The sequence below is a fragment of the Pleurodeles waltl genome, chromosome 4_1 (genome assembly GCF_031143425.1).
Source record: "Pleurodeles waltl isolate 20211129_DDA chromosome 4_1, aPleWal1.hap1.20221129, whole genome shotgun sequence".
Classification (NCBI taxonomy): domain Eukaryota; kingdom Metazoa; phylum Chordata; class Amphibia; order Caudata; family Salamandridae; genus Pleurodeles; species Pleurodeles waltl.
In genome coordinates this window covers 126,624,919-126,639,636 of record NC_090442.1, presented here as the reverse complement: position 1 = coordinate 126,639,636, position 14,718 = coordinate 126,624,919, and the positions used below count along the sequence as shown (strand labels likewise).

At 45.5% G+C, this 14,718-nt stretch overlaps 1 protein-coding gene across 1 annotated transcript; it reads left to right on the top strand.

Annotated features, from left to right (window-relative positions):
• The first annotated feature begins 308 nt into the window (after positions 1-308).
• LOC138287122 (olfactory receptor 5AR1-like) lies at positions 309-1,091 on the top strand. The gene has a single exon (XM_069227483.1). The coding sequence runs from the start codon at positions 324-326 to the stop codon at positions 1,089-1,091; it is 768 nt and encodes a 255-aa protein (XP_069083584.1). The 5' UTR covers positions 309-323.
• The last annotated feature ends 13,627 nt before the right edge of the window (positions 1,092-14,718 follow it).

Sequence of the window (14,718 nt, the reverse complement as noted above, 5' to 3'; positions counted from 1 at the left end):
TTTCAGATAAGCCTCAAATCAGTGTGTAGTAAAATTTCTCAGAGTCACGGAGGGAGGGAGAAAGCCTGAGGAAGGAGAAATATGACAGTAGAATATTATCCTAATGCTCCATTAATGTATAGTGCTACTTTTAACTCTGTGTTATCCTTCTCCAAGGCATGATACATTGGAATATGGAAGCCAGAAATCAAACGATGACTACAGAATTCACTCTCTTGGGACTGACAGATAATCCTGTATTAATGGCGCCTCTATTTACATTATTTTTAGTGATTTATATATTGACAGTGCTGGGAAATATTGCCATCATTTCGTTAACTAAAATGGCTCCCCGCTTGAACACACCGATGTACTTTTTTCTAGGTCACCTGTCATTTGTGGATCTATGCTACTCCTCTGATATTGCCCCTAAAATGCTGGTTGACCTACTTCGCAAACGGAAGAGGATTTCCATCACCGGGTGTGTGGCCCAGCTTTTCCTTTTTTGCACCTGTGGCACCGCGGAGGCATTGGTACTGGCTGTCATGGCTTATGATCGCTATGTCGCGGTATGTCAGCCACTTCACTATGCAACTATCATGAGCAAGACTCGTTGCTTGTGGCTCATGATTGCAGTGTATACTGCAGGAATCACTCACTCATTGATAGAGACAGGTTGTACTTTCCGACTCTCCTTTTGTAAATGGGAAATTGATCATTTCTGTTGTGATGTTCCTCCATTGCTCAAGATGGCATGCACAGACACGTTTGCCAATGAGATAGTAATGTTTATAATTGCTGGATTTTTTGTAAATGCTCCCCTTTTCGCAATTCTATTCTTCTATGTCTCAGTTATCTCGACCATCTTCCAGATGAACTCCTTGGTGGGGAGACGTCGAGTTTTCTCCACATGCGCCTCTCATTTCACATGCGTGACCATGTACTTTGGAACCATCTTCTTCACTTACCTCCGCCCCTCATCCAGCTATTCTCTGGATCAAGACAAAGTTATTACCCTCTTCTACACAGTGATTATCCCCTTTCTGAATCCATTTATCTACAGCCTGCGGAACAATGAGGTGAAGGAGGCCCTAAGGACTATTAGGATGTGAAAAGTGACAAAGGGATGAGAACTGCAACTGTTGCACTGGTACTCACTGATCAGTCAACAGATATTTGCAATTGAAATCCATGCAGCATACCCGAAAAGGTGATGTAAAATATGATGTGCAGGTATAGATTCCATCCAAATTAAGTTTACTGCTATTTTGTAATTGAAGTCACGTTAGTAATCACTCAGTATTATTGCATCCAATACTGACCATGCCTAACATATCTCTGCATATCACAGGGGGTTTGTTTCGAGTTGTGACCTTCATTTGCCAGATTAATGCATCCGGGAACTTCTTACATTGGATTAGTTCAATTTGACTACTAAGACTACCACACCTGCATAGGTTTGTAAAATGAAAAAATAACAGCATGAAATAAAGGTGCCCTTTTGTGAACTCTTGGCAGATATAATTAGTAGTAAATAGAAGTAAATAAAAGTACCTTGTGAAGAGGGCTATTATTTTTAGATTGTTTTTTTCCTGATGTAGGCTTTATATACCATTCCATTGCTCAATTCAAGATTCCGTCTGAGAAGGTAAGTGTAGAAGAGTTGTAAATTCTTGCTTTCAAACCGAACAAGGAAGAAAATTAAACAACTGGGTACTCTCCTTTGTTTTCTGGGAAAGCATGTGCTGTAAACGAAGTCTCCTCTGGATCTCTTGGTGGAAATTCACTTGGGATTAGTATCAATGGAAAATTCATGCTACTGAGATATAGAAGAAAAAAGTGACTTTTATTTAATATTACTCTACCACTCCTGGATGCAATTGAAAACAAGCACTGGAAAAGCCAACATGGATTTAGTTTGCAGATAGCATTTTTGGTTTTGTCAATGCTTATTTTGTTTTGTGTTAGCAAAATAGTATTGTTGTTGAAACAGCTGGCCCGCATCAATTTTAAAAGAATGTCTCACAGCAAAAATATATTTTGGTCTAAAAAAGCACACTTTGGCATAGGTGTTCCTGGTACTGAAGGGAGCTATTGTGTGTGTGGATGTGTTCCTTGTTAAAGAGTAGAATGTTAAGTTAGACAATGGCTGAAGTGGGCTGACCAATTTCTCCATGCTGTATGATGTAGATGATGGAATTTAAATGTGAAAGATACAGTACAGATCAATGGGTGAGAGGTTTCTGGATGCCCCTATAAATAGGCATAGTGAACAAAGAGTTTTAGTAAAATCAAAAGGTCATGACTAATGACGGGTCCTAAAATAAGTAATCCAGTATGATGGTGCAGTAACTCCATGCATGACTTTAATAAATTACTATGTAAGCAGAAAGTCACCAGATATGACTCAACTTTCATTTTTCTAAAAAATGCTGTTTTTACTAATGTCTTGGATGATACTTACGTCTACTACTTACCAAACAATAACATATAGAGAGCCACATTATTTTGCAATAATGCCATAATTTATTTTCTTGACAGACAGATTGTGACCTGCATCATTACTCCCTTATACCTGTCTTTTGAAATATGAAGCAGCTACATGCTCCGATGTCTATTTTCTTGGTAACTGTTATTTGACAGGAGCCAAGTGACTCCTTGTCTGATGTGATACATTCAGCCATTTTCTTTAAGTTTAGTCCAACAAAGTTAGCAATGTGGTTCATCAGGACCAACCCCAACACTTCTCCAATTTACCAAATACTAGAAGACTGACCTCTTTAAAAAGCCCAACATCACAATGCATTAACCATGTAGGACCCAAGTTCCACTCCTATTACTCCATGTCCATATTCTCATCTTTGACCATGTACAGCACTCCGCTGCCTTTTGTCTAAGTTTATGCTATAGATGCAAAAGAAAGGAAGTTAGTTGGAGCAATGTTTAAATAGGAATATCTGTAACAAAAGCATTTAACCACTAAGCTATCTTCATTATACTAAAAATGTGAGATCTAACATTATATGCAATGCTCTGGTGCAGGTACATTGAACATCTAATCCATTGTAAAAGGACTGAACTGTGACCAGTATTTCCATACCAAGTCAAATGAAAAACGCACTAAGATCATCTCAACCTAATATTTTTCCTCTCTGAAATTTAAACAGAAAGATGAAAACGCATGACACGTAATTTAGAGCTATCTAGACTTGTTCTAAATAGTTTTAATGCAAACAGAGACAGGATTGTCATGTTAAGTAAAAAGAATACAGAGAGTTCTACACAATCTGCTATTGAGATACCATCTCATGATGTCTTAACCACGTGTCCCAATTTATCAGAGCATTCATTCACAGTGCTTCCAAGTAACACAACATGAAGCCCTAAAAGAACTAATTATTTGGGTAAAAATTATTTGGCAGTGGACTCTACCAGATTGAACTTCTGTTCTCAGAGTAAATATTGAATCACCACGAGCAATGGCCCTGTCACCCACTGTTACATTTCATTAACAGATGGCTAGCAGTCAAGGCAGAGTGAAGTGGGTTGTGCTGTTCCAATGCTAGGACCTTTGAAGACTAGAATTGAACCTTGTGAATATGAACAAAGTTGTCTTTTGTTAGGACCCAACAGCTCGCAATACAATGCATGCAGATTCTATGTCTGATACTCATATACACCAGCAGATTCGGATAGAGGAAAACCAATGCTGTAGAGCAGAAATTTAAGAACCATCTTCAGTTGGTGAAGCACCGTGTCCTTAGGGTCTCTGGGGTTGGAACAACATCCCTGCTTAAATCAGTACTTGCTGTATGAAATTGAGAAAGTATTTGAAGACTCACCATTGCAGCAGACAGTTCATCTACATACAAGAGGACCCATTACACTTGAAGAATCATATTTATGATCCTGAATCACTTCCTTGGTATGTCACCCTTGTTCAGCACTCTGTTGCTTGCGTGCTAGGTTTGCACTCTACAAGTGATCTTACATATATACATGAAAGCGGTCTTTCTGGGTATACATGTAGCAGTACTTATATAGTGTGTACCTAACTGGGAATCAATGACATATTGAACAACAGATGAGACACACATTCACACAAATTTAGATGCCTGTATGACCACATATAGTGTGCCTGGATATTGTGTCTGTGGCACTGTGATCCAGGTATATTGTTCACCTTCTGAACCACAAACATAACAGGGAGCCATGCATGCAGTAACTCTCTAGAGAAAACTTGCTAAAACAAATAATCATGGATGGTCTCTTTCACCACTTCTGGACAGGTTTTAGGATCGAGGCCAGTGCATTCATTGATACTTCTGTAGGTTAAGGGCCATAATGCCTCACTTCTTGGAAATTAGGTCATATTTACAACTTATATGTGAAATATGAGGTCCCCAGGTGCTTGCCTTCTAGACAACTGCCTAGGTGTATAGAGACCCGCAACTGGCTTGATAAGTCTCCCTTGCAACAACTTAAGTAAACCATGATGGAGGCTCCTCCAGTTGCACAAAAATAAAGGAAAAAAAACCTGAAAATTGTTTCTTCTGTTGGGGAAGATTGCTTTTATACACTGCTGTACATTATTTTATTTCTTTCTACATAAATCTGGGTATTATTCCCCATCCAGAACTGTCTAGGACCCAGCAAGGGCAAAATGTGACATCTATTTATGTTGGCATTCTAACATGAGAAGGATCTTCAAGGTTCTTCCCATTGTGGCACGAAAATATGTTATGTAAGTTTTCATTGTGTGGAGGCTAGAGTAATACTACTAAAGTGCTACACAATGCTATTTGCAAGCGTGTGAGTGTAAATCTCCACTTCCATCTCCACCTCTCGTATATTTTCCAAGGGGCGATCCTCACATAAGTAAGTTTACAACTTAGTAGTAATAAATGTAAGAGGGACCAAGATGTCTTAGTTTGACTCTTGCTCAGCAAGACTGCTGGTTTAAGGATGACAGCACTTATGCTTGTAGGTGACTATGCCAATCCTACAAAAAGTCGCAACTGTTGTCCCAAACCTTCCGGCTCACAAGCAGCACCTTACCAAAAACCCAAACAGTAAAAGGTGATTTGTGGCAGCCTTTGCGCATGGACTCAAGAATTCGACATGTCAGAGTGTGTTGTGGTTAAACGGAGATTACTCCTTTGTCACATAATCAACTTCTCAGTCAATACACAGGCAATGAAGAGATGCAGTGAAGATGTCAAAGGTTTTTATTTACAAGACTGGAATCTACAATAAATTGCATGGGTTGCAATGATTAGGATAATGGATAATGCAAGGAACAGAATGGTAAGAATTAGAGTTATGAGCACAAAGACCCCCACTATCTTACAAAAAGATGAAATGTAGCATAGATGTTAAAGAGGAACTTAGGCCCTCATTACAACTTTGACGGGCGGCGGAGGCCGCCCGCCAAAGTTGCGCCGCAGGAATACCGCACCGCGGTCTGAAGACCGCGGCCGGCATTCTGAGTTTCCCGCTGGGCAGGCGGGCGGCCTCCTTAAGGCCGCCCGCCAGCCCAGCGGGAAACAACCTTCCCACGAGGACGCCGGCTCGGAATCGAGCCGGCGGAGTGGGAAGGTGCGACGGGTGCTACTGCACCCGTCGCGTATTTCACTGTCTGCTATGCAGACAGTGAAATACAAGCGGGGCCCTCTTACGGGGGCCCCTGCAGTGCCCATGCCATTGGCATGGGCACTGCAGGGGCCCCCAGGGGCCCCGCGACACCCCCTACCGCCATCCTGTTCCTGGCGGGCGAACCGCCAGGAACAGGATGGCGGTAGGGGGTGTCAGAATCCCCAAGGCGGCGCAGCATGCTGCGCCGCCTTGGAGGATTCTGACGGGCAGCGGAAAACCGGCGGGAGACCGCCGGTTTTCCTGCACTGACCGCGGCCAAAGCGCCGCGGTCAGAATGCCCTAAGGGGCACCGCCAGGCTGTCGGCGGTACTCCCGCCAACCGCGAGCCTGGCGGTCACAGACCGCCAGGCTCGTAATGAGGGCCTTAATCCCTATCCTAGAAGAGAGCTAGGTGTGTTAAACCTAATCTGGCAGTGCCATGTCCATGAGATTAAGTGAGATGTATTTATATAGATTTGATCGGACCCCTGATGTAGGACTGTTGCCAAACAATATATAACAAGACATGATTGGGACGGCAATTACATAACCAATTCCTAGAAAGCTTAAAGTTGGAAAGTACCTTTGTGTGAATACCTATGTCTTATCTATCTTCTGGCGCTGATAGTGATGCCTTAGCAGAGTGGCACCATTAGCAGGAAACTAAAACATTGTCTTAAGTAAAAACAATGCATCCATCTTGGGAAGATATAATGAAATAATTGTGCTAAAACAGAGCAAGCTAAGTCGGGTAAAAGTCACTGGGTGACGGGGCCATAACTCTACAAGCCAGATGGGTAAGCTAACTCCTGTATTTCATTAAAATAAGATAGGATTCACTACACCCTCCCTATTGCCAGAACAAGTATGACGCCATAGGAATGATGCCAGAGAAAATGAATGATTCCAAGCTAAAATGCTCTGGAATAAAAACAAGCTAAAATCATGTAAAAACATAACTAAAACCTTATTAAAAACATGCTAAAAATAGCAAGAAACATACAAAAGACATATAGGGGGTCATTCCGACCCCGGCGGGAGGCGGAAGCCGCCCGCCTGGCGGGAACCGCCAGAAGACCGTACCGCGGTCAAATGACCGCGCGGTCATTCTGACTTTCCCGCTGGGCCGGCGGGCGACCGCCAGAAGGCCGCCCGCCGGCCCAGCGGGAAAGCCCCTTCAACAATGAAGCCGGCTCCGAATGGAGCCGGCGGAGTTGAAGGGGTGCGATGGGTGCAGTGGCACCCGTCGCGATTTTCAGTGTCTGCAAAGCATCATCCACGACATCCGTTCCCGCCATCCTGTTCCTGGCGGTAAGAACCGCCAGGAACAGGATGGCGGGAAGGGGGTCGGAATCGCCATGACGGCGCTGCTTGCAGCGCCGCCATGGAGGATTCCTATGGCCAGGGGAAAACCGGTGGGAAACCGCTGGTTTCCCTTTTCTGACCGCGGCTTTACCGCCGCGGTCAGAGTTGGCCAGGAAGCACCGCCAGCCTGTTGGCGATGCTTCCGCGGTCGTTGGCCCTGGCGGTCGATGACCGCCAGGGTCAGAATGACCCCCATAATGTTGACCATGACAACCACAGCAGGCCAAAGTTGTTATTAAACTTTAAACTTTAGAATAGGCCAATGGTCAGATTGTTTTAACAGTAGTCATGTTCTTGAAGAGCATCTTCGAAGCCACTGAAGGGAAAAGACCTCAGGAAAGAGGACATATCGTCAGATGTAAGATCAATGACAGGATGGGCAGATGGATCCATGGAGCAGTAGTGCGTAGTAGTCTCTTGCGCAGGACCCCCTGCAGGAGCGGCACTCTCCACAACACCTCTCTTCACCAAGGGCAGCTCATTATAGGCTTCTCGAATCAACCTTAGTCTCTAAGGGCACGACGATCTTCAATGAACCCTCATCGGGAACATCAGCAGTTCCTTATCCATAGAAGGATCACATGAAACAGCAAGGCACACCGTAGACAAATGTTGGAAGAGGCACCCCACGCAGTGAAAGTCTGGCAGCACGCATCATAGGACTGGTCTGAATGACAATGACCAATCACGCTCCAACTCTTTCAGCAATGGAGCACAGTTGAGCTGTTGACAGTGGCTTCATCACTCCGCTTAGCTGGAAAAGCACAACCTCTGCGTATCAGGAACAACAGCAGTAGTACCACGCAGATCAATGCCAAAGTCAAAGGAAAGCCACCAAATACATTGGAAAAGAGTGAATGGATGGCTGAAGGAATGGCTCTGAAGATAGTCTGGAAGATTGACACAAATCCAGACTTAACAGCCTTAAAGTAATGGACAATCCCGTAGTGCGTGAGACGTTGAATATTCTGGATACCAGCTCTCCAAAATGCTTGGGAAGTTTGGTATTTAATAGGGATTGTATATCAGCTGATGATCTTGCTTTCTGGAGATCATACGTCTCTTTAGCTGATGTCAATGCAACCTGTTTTCGGAACAGTAGGGCCTTTAGTCTGCTTAGCTTGGCATCATTTTCATTACCAGCATCAATGTGAGGCCACATTTCTGCTACTCTCATCTCTTGTATGGGGGGGAATAAAACATGTCTGCAACACGTTACGACCTTAGAGACTGAAATTGCATAGCCAACTCTTGGTCGCATACCGTAACAGTTTTGGTCTCTCAGCACCACATAACTTCCATTTGAAAGTACATGAAATGCTGGACGAATCAAAGGGACGGGAGTACCCTTCAGAAAACAGGCCAAATTTGTGACCCCCACATTGCAAAGGCCACAAAAGGATACCTGTAAGTTAATTGAATGACTTACAGTAGTCTCACATTCGCTTCCACTAAGAAAGACCTCTGCTTTTCTGTTCAAACATTTATATTCAAAGGGCAACTTCCACTCTTCTTTAATATAGCGGTCGCCTTGACACTCGTATCTGACCACTGCAAGATGTTTCAGGCATTTAGAAAAACAAAAAAAGTGGAAATGGGCAGATTTATAATGCCATGTAAGAACCATACCATTGATAGACTTTCTGCAACTGTAAAAGGCAACTTTTCTAACTTTTCTATGTGAAGCCCGGTGAATCTCGCTTTCCTTTTAGCCATTGTCTGTTGTTCCCTGGACAAATTAAAAGCAGTAAACAAGTCACTACCATTAATATAATATACTTCCATGGACACAGCCGTTTTTCAGAATCTGTAATGTCCAACCTAACCGCATAATGGGACACAGCTGACTTTGTCCATGGTGTATAGGGACATGTCATTCTGAATGATGTCAATAGCAGATGACACTATGGGGGTCATTCTGACCTTGGCGGTCCATGACCGCCATGGCGGAGTGCGGCGGAAGCACCGCCAACAGGCTGGCGGTGCTTCCTGGGCGATTCTGACCGCGGCGGTAAAGCCGCGGTTGGAAAAGGGGAGCCGGCGGTTTCCCGCCGGTTTCCCGCTGGCCCAGGGAACCCGCCATGGCGGCGCTGCTTGCAGCACCGCCATGGGGATTCCGACCCTCTTCCCGCCAGCCTGTTTCTGGCAGTGTCCACCGCCAGAACCAGGATGGCGGGAACGGGTGCCGTGGGGCCCCTGGGGGCCCCTGCACTGCCCATGCCACTGGCATGGGCAGTGCAGGGGCCCCCTAACAGGGCCCCACAAAGATTTTCACTGTCTGCTGTGCAGACAGTGAAAATCGCGACAGGTGCAACTGCACCCGTCGCACCCCTTCAACTCCGCCGACTCCATTCCGAGCCGGCTTCATTGTTGAAGGGGCTGTCCCGCTGGGCCGGCCGGCGGTCTTCTGGCGGTCGCCCGCCGGAATGGCCGCCGCGGTCTTTCGGCGGGAACCGCTTGGCGGGCGGCGACCGCCGACCGCCGCGGTCAGAATGACCGCCTATGTTGTTAAGGGAATACGGACCCGGGTAGATTTAATGGCGTTGACGGCAGCATCAACCAAGTGTTTTTGCGCTTGATCAAAGGTCGGTGTGGCCCTATGAAGCGCACTTCCCTACTTGGGTTGGGCGACGGCTAAAGAAAATTTTTCTTTTTTATGTAAGTGACTGGATATCTTTATGATAATTTCCAACTATTTTCCCAGATCTCACTCTTTGTATATTTAGGAGACACTCATAGGTGTTTACTGGTCCTGATGAAGCATCACTGGATCCGTATGGACCACCAGGATGCGAAACATGTTGACCCACGATAGGGATGGTCTCTCCACCCTTTCTTTGATCACTTTGATATAGGGTGACTGTACATTATTGCAGTCTTACTCTGACCCACGATAGGGATGGTCTCTCCACCCTTTCTTTGATCACTTTGATATAGGGTGACTGTACATTATTGCAGTCTTACTCTTGTGACCTTTTTAACCTTGGCCCCTTTTTCTTTGCATTTGGGCTAATAAACTAAGTTACCCTGTGCTGATTTAGAGAGCCAATTTTAACCATCTCATTTTTTGGATCTCCTTCTATACTTTTTCCCACATTTGGGGCTACGGCTTCATCACCACAAAAGATCTCCGGCAAAGAGCCCCCCCTTTTCGGGGTGGAGCCCGTCAGACATTGCAGCGCCAGTCTGACGAGGAGCTGCTCCGATGATGAAGCATGACATCCCTCGGGATGTGTGAGGTGTCTTGCTCCTAAAATTTAGGACCCCCTCTATGGTAGCCCTCAGTCTCCTTGCACATATTTTGGAACAGTGTATCATATGTTTTTGACGTATTCCTTGGGAGGATATACACTGGACCACAATACCTCCCCATCCCTCCTATATCTTTTGAGTTAAGGGAATAAATCCTGTTGGACAGAGTGTTCATGCCGTTATCGACAACAGCTAAAGGCTTTGCCAAATTTTCCTTGTCTATCTGCCTTAAACGCGCAGCAGCTTCTATCTGGGAGAGCTTCCAGATCTCATTATATATGACAGAGGAATCTTTTAGAGCTTGGCTTTCTGGGACCTAACAAGAAGTCCTGCAAGTCTATATCTTCAGAAATAGTATAGAGGTGTTCCTTAACTGCTGCTAAGGTGTTAAGTCTGCAACCACTGCTGGCACAGTTTATCTATACTGTATGTTGTAACTATATCCGAGTGTTGACCCGAAACAAAGCAAGGGTCTGACCGGCTGATCTTGAAGCCCCCTGAGGAATTCACAAAACATGCCTGACATCCATTTGTGTCTAATGGCAATAATAACCATCCGCCAAGACTGGAAAGTGAAGAATTATAGGTACCAGCCTGAACCTTTGCATCTAGTTCTTCTTCAGTGACATTAGGGGAGTATTGCCAATCAGTGAATTTTGCTGGTATGGAGATACTGGACACATTCATTTCCTTCATTTTTACTAACCCTAGAGAAGATGTCTGTTGAATTGTGTCATTTAAAAAGATCATTTGCACTGGAAAAAGGCATGCTCTAAATAAAGCTTCCCTTCCCTGAATATGCCAATCTTGTGTTCCTCATACTCTCTTTACTTCAATGGTGGCCTTCCAGTATTCATAACCTTCAACTGCAAGACGAGAAACAAAGGAATCGGAGTAAATTAATTTTATGTTAGTTAGCAAAACTTTTCTCATTTTTGAAGGTGGTAATTTGAAAAAATATGACTCTGCATTTCAAATGTCATGCCCTGAAAAATATGCAAATTTATCTTAATACTGTTTAGGGCTCCCCAATGGTGGTGTTGAACAATGTTCCCACCGTGTGTAATTAAATACTGGTCTGTGTCTAGTAGCACGGTGCAGGTAGTAATGTCGATTGTTGTTATAGTAGAACATTCCCCATAATTCATTGTGTTGGTATACACATCATCACTTTCGAATACTGCATAGTCCTTCATCTCAGTTAACATAGAATCAACAGTCTGGACATCCCGATCATCAGATACAACATCCGGTGTTATTACATCAGTCATTGATATTTAGAATCTGAGGGGGTCATTCCGACCCTGGCGGTCAAAGGGTCGCGAATGACGGAAGCACCGCCAACAGGCTGGCGGTGCTTCCCTGGCCGCGGTCAGAAAACCGGGGCCGGCGGTTTCCCGCCGGTTTACCCCCGGCTGGGCGAATCCGCCAGGGCAGCGCTGCAAGCAGCGCTGCCTTGGGGATTCTGACCCCCTTCCCGCCAGCCTGTTTCTGGCGTTTTTTACCGCCAGGAAGAGGCTGGCGGGAACGGGTGTCCTGGGGCCCCTGGGGGCCCCTGCACTGCCCATGCCACTGGCATGGGCAGTGCAGGGGTCCCCTAACAGGGCCCAGGGCGGCTTTTCACTGTCTGCTTAGCAGACAGTGAAAAGCGCGACGGGTGCAACTGCACCCGTCGCACGCCCGCAACACCGCCGGCTCCATTCGGAGCCGGCTTCTGTGTTGCAGGCCACCTTCCCGCTGGGCCGGCGGGCGCTAACATAGTTAGCGCCCGCCGGCCCAGCGGGAAGGTCGGAATGCCGGCAGCGGTCTTTTGACCGCAGAGCGGCCAAATGGCGGTTCCTGCAAGGCGGGCGGCAACCGCCGCCCGCCGGGGTCAGAATGACCCCCTGAATGACCTCAGTATGCCCGGATATATCAAATGGAACTTTATCCCACGCTATCCCATCAGGAATCGGGACTGCTGAAATGTTCACCAGGGACAAGTCTCTACTGACCTTATGTGAGGAAAGATATGATGTTAAGACTTCATTCACAGGCTCAACAAAGGAGCACTCAGGAAGGTAATGCCCATTTATTAGCAGGAAGAAAACAGTCACAAACCCAATCCAAAGAAAAAATTCAAGCAATGTCATAGACAACCACAGATGGTTCCATGGATAAATAAAAAAGTTATTTTAAAGCCATATGCTGAGCTTACGTGTCTTTGAAACAGTTTCAATAGCAGGAGTTGATGAAGTCAAAGAAAAGTCATCTGTGTCAATGAAATATCCAGAACCAGTCTCTGAAAACATAGCAGCTGGTCGATTATCGTTGAAAGGTTCCACTTCATGCGGAGGCTCATAATAGACAACGTCATCAGTTTAAGTTGTGTTGCAGTAGAAGACAGCCACATCTTGGACAGGTGATGTCATTGAAGTGGGAACAGGAATCAGCAAGAACTAATTTTCTGCCCTCCCCATGCTCGAGAAGGTATTTGTAGCATCGTTGGTCATGCTTTTGTAGTCAAACGTGTTATTGTTTCTTCTTTGAAGAGGCATGTCCTGTTGGGTAGAGAGAAGGGACCGGGAACTACCCAGGGGACCTCTGGGTCTACTTTGCAGGATCGACCACATGGTGAAGGTTGATGTTGTCAATCGAGGCAAATCTGTTGGCTTTGGAACCAGGCAGCGGTGGTAGGATGACAGTTCTGGTACCTCGTATCTTTTCACAAACCAGATCCCCAACTTTAGGAATCCAGCCAGTAGATGTTGTTGGCAAATCCATTATTGCTAAGGTGGCAATGCTGAAGCTCCTTTAAAACATGGAGACGTTCATTTATGTCAAATGGTGTATCTGCTGCCACCAAACCAGGGCCATCGAAATCTGGGAAATACATAGGTATCCCAAAGAGAACCCCATAAGGAGTGCGTCCACCAAGGACCTTCTTGGCAGATTATTCAGTGCTCTCTGGACTCCATATATGTGATGAAGCTAGCTGGGGCCTGAACCTAATACTCTAGCTTTTAAGGACTGCTTTAGATCTCGATTCCCCCTCTCCACAACCAAATTTCCCTCGGGATGGTATGGTGAGGAGTAATGGAGTTCAACACCCATCGTCCTCATGGTGTCCCTGAATGCCTTAGAGGCAAAAGCAGGGCCCGGTCCGAATGGAATGGTGCAACCTCATATGTACCGATAAAGATCAGCAAGTCTTTTATAACAGTTCGAGCGTCAGCCGACCACTGCCGCCATACACAGGAATCTAGAACAAGAATCTACAGTGACTAAGATGTATTTGTATGCACCATCAGGTTGAAGGGATCACAATGGTACAGGTACACACATTGTAGGGGCCGGTTGGACACTAAGAGGGATGTCTGCGGAGGGTGTTTGATGTTTGAGACCTTTATCTGCTGGCAAATGTTCCAACAGAGGACATATTGCTTGGTCTGTTTGTATAGACCAGGCCACCAGAAGCGTTTCTGTAAGAGTGTTATTGTGGCTGCAACACCAGCATGTGCAGAAGCGACACCCTCATGCGCTGCTTTGATTAGATCTAATCTCTGGTCTTGGTTGGGGATCATTCGATCTCCAACCCCGGAAAGTGTTGCATAGGCCACATTCAGTGCACTGATGAGGTAAGAGTATTTTGTAGGGTATGCTTTTGGAAGAGGCTTGCCTTCAGCAAAAGCTTTCACAGCAGCCAAATGTAATTATCCAATCTCACCTGAGAACGAGTCACTGCAGCCACAGAGGCGATAGCTACTGCAGATTTAGCTGCTTCATCAGCTAAATCATTGCCGATAATGTGTACTCCTACACTTTGGTGGCCCAATGTATGCACTACATGGACACAAGGTAGCTTATCCTGAAGTTCAGCCACCCTCCCCCTTAGAGTTCTGTGTTTTATGGTGTTCCCTTTGGAATCTCTAAACCCATTCAATGGCCAATGATTATGATAGCAATTGTAGGACTGGACGCAGTACTATGAGTCACAGACAATTAAAGTCAGTAATCCTGGCTCTGTGTGTTCTAGCGCTAATATAAGGGCTTTGAGTTGAGCCAGCTGAGCTGTGCAGTCCCCTAGGCTCTGCGTGTAGGTATTGTGAAGGTGGAATACACCATCCGTAATCACTCCGCTCACGACTGCACAAGCGGCTTAGTATTGATGTTTGGTACCTACAGCTGGTTGTGCTAAACCATCAGTGTAGATGACAGTATGGTATCTGTCAAGTGGCAGAATGTCCAGAGGTGCGGGGTACTCCTGTTTGTATTGGAGGAATTCTTGAATCTGAAGTTTAGGATCAAAGATGTAATAAACATCGGTGGCAGTCAGGGAGGTTGCCCACTGAATCCAACATGGATGTAATGCTTTAGCATTAGTAATGCTTGCTTTGATGACAGCCTCTATAGCTGGCACTGGGTTAACTATAATAATGCCTTTCCCTTGGGCGAGTGACCTCTCCTTGGTGACAGCCATCTGAACTGTAATTAGAATTTGTTCTGTGA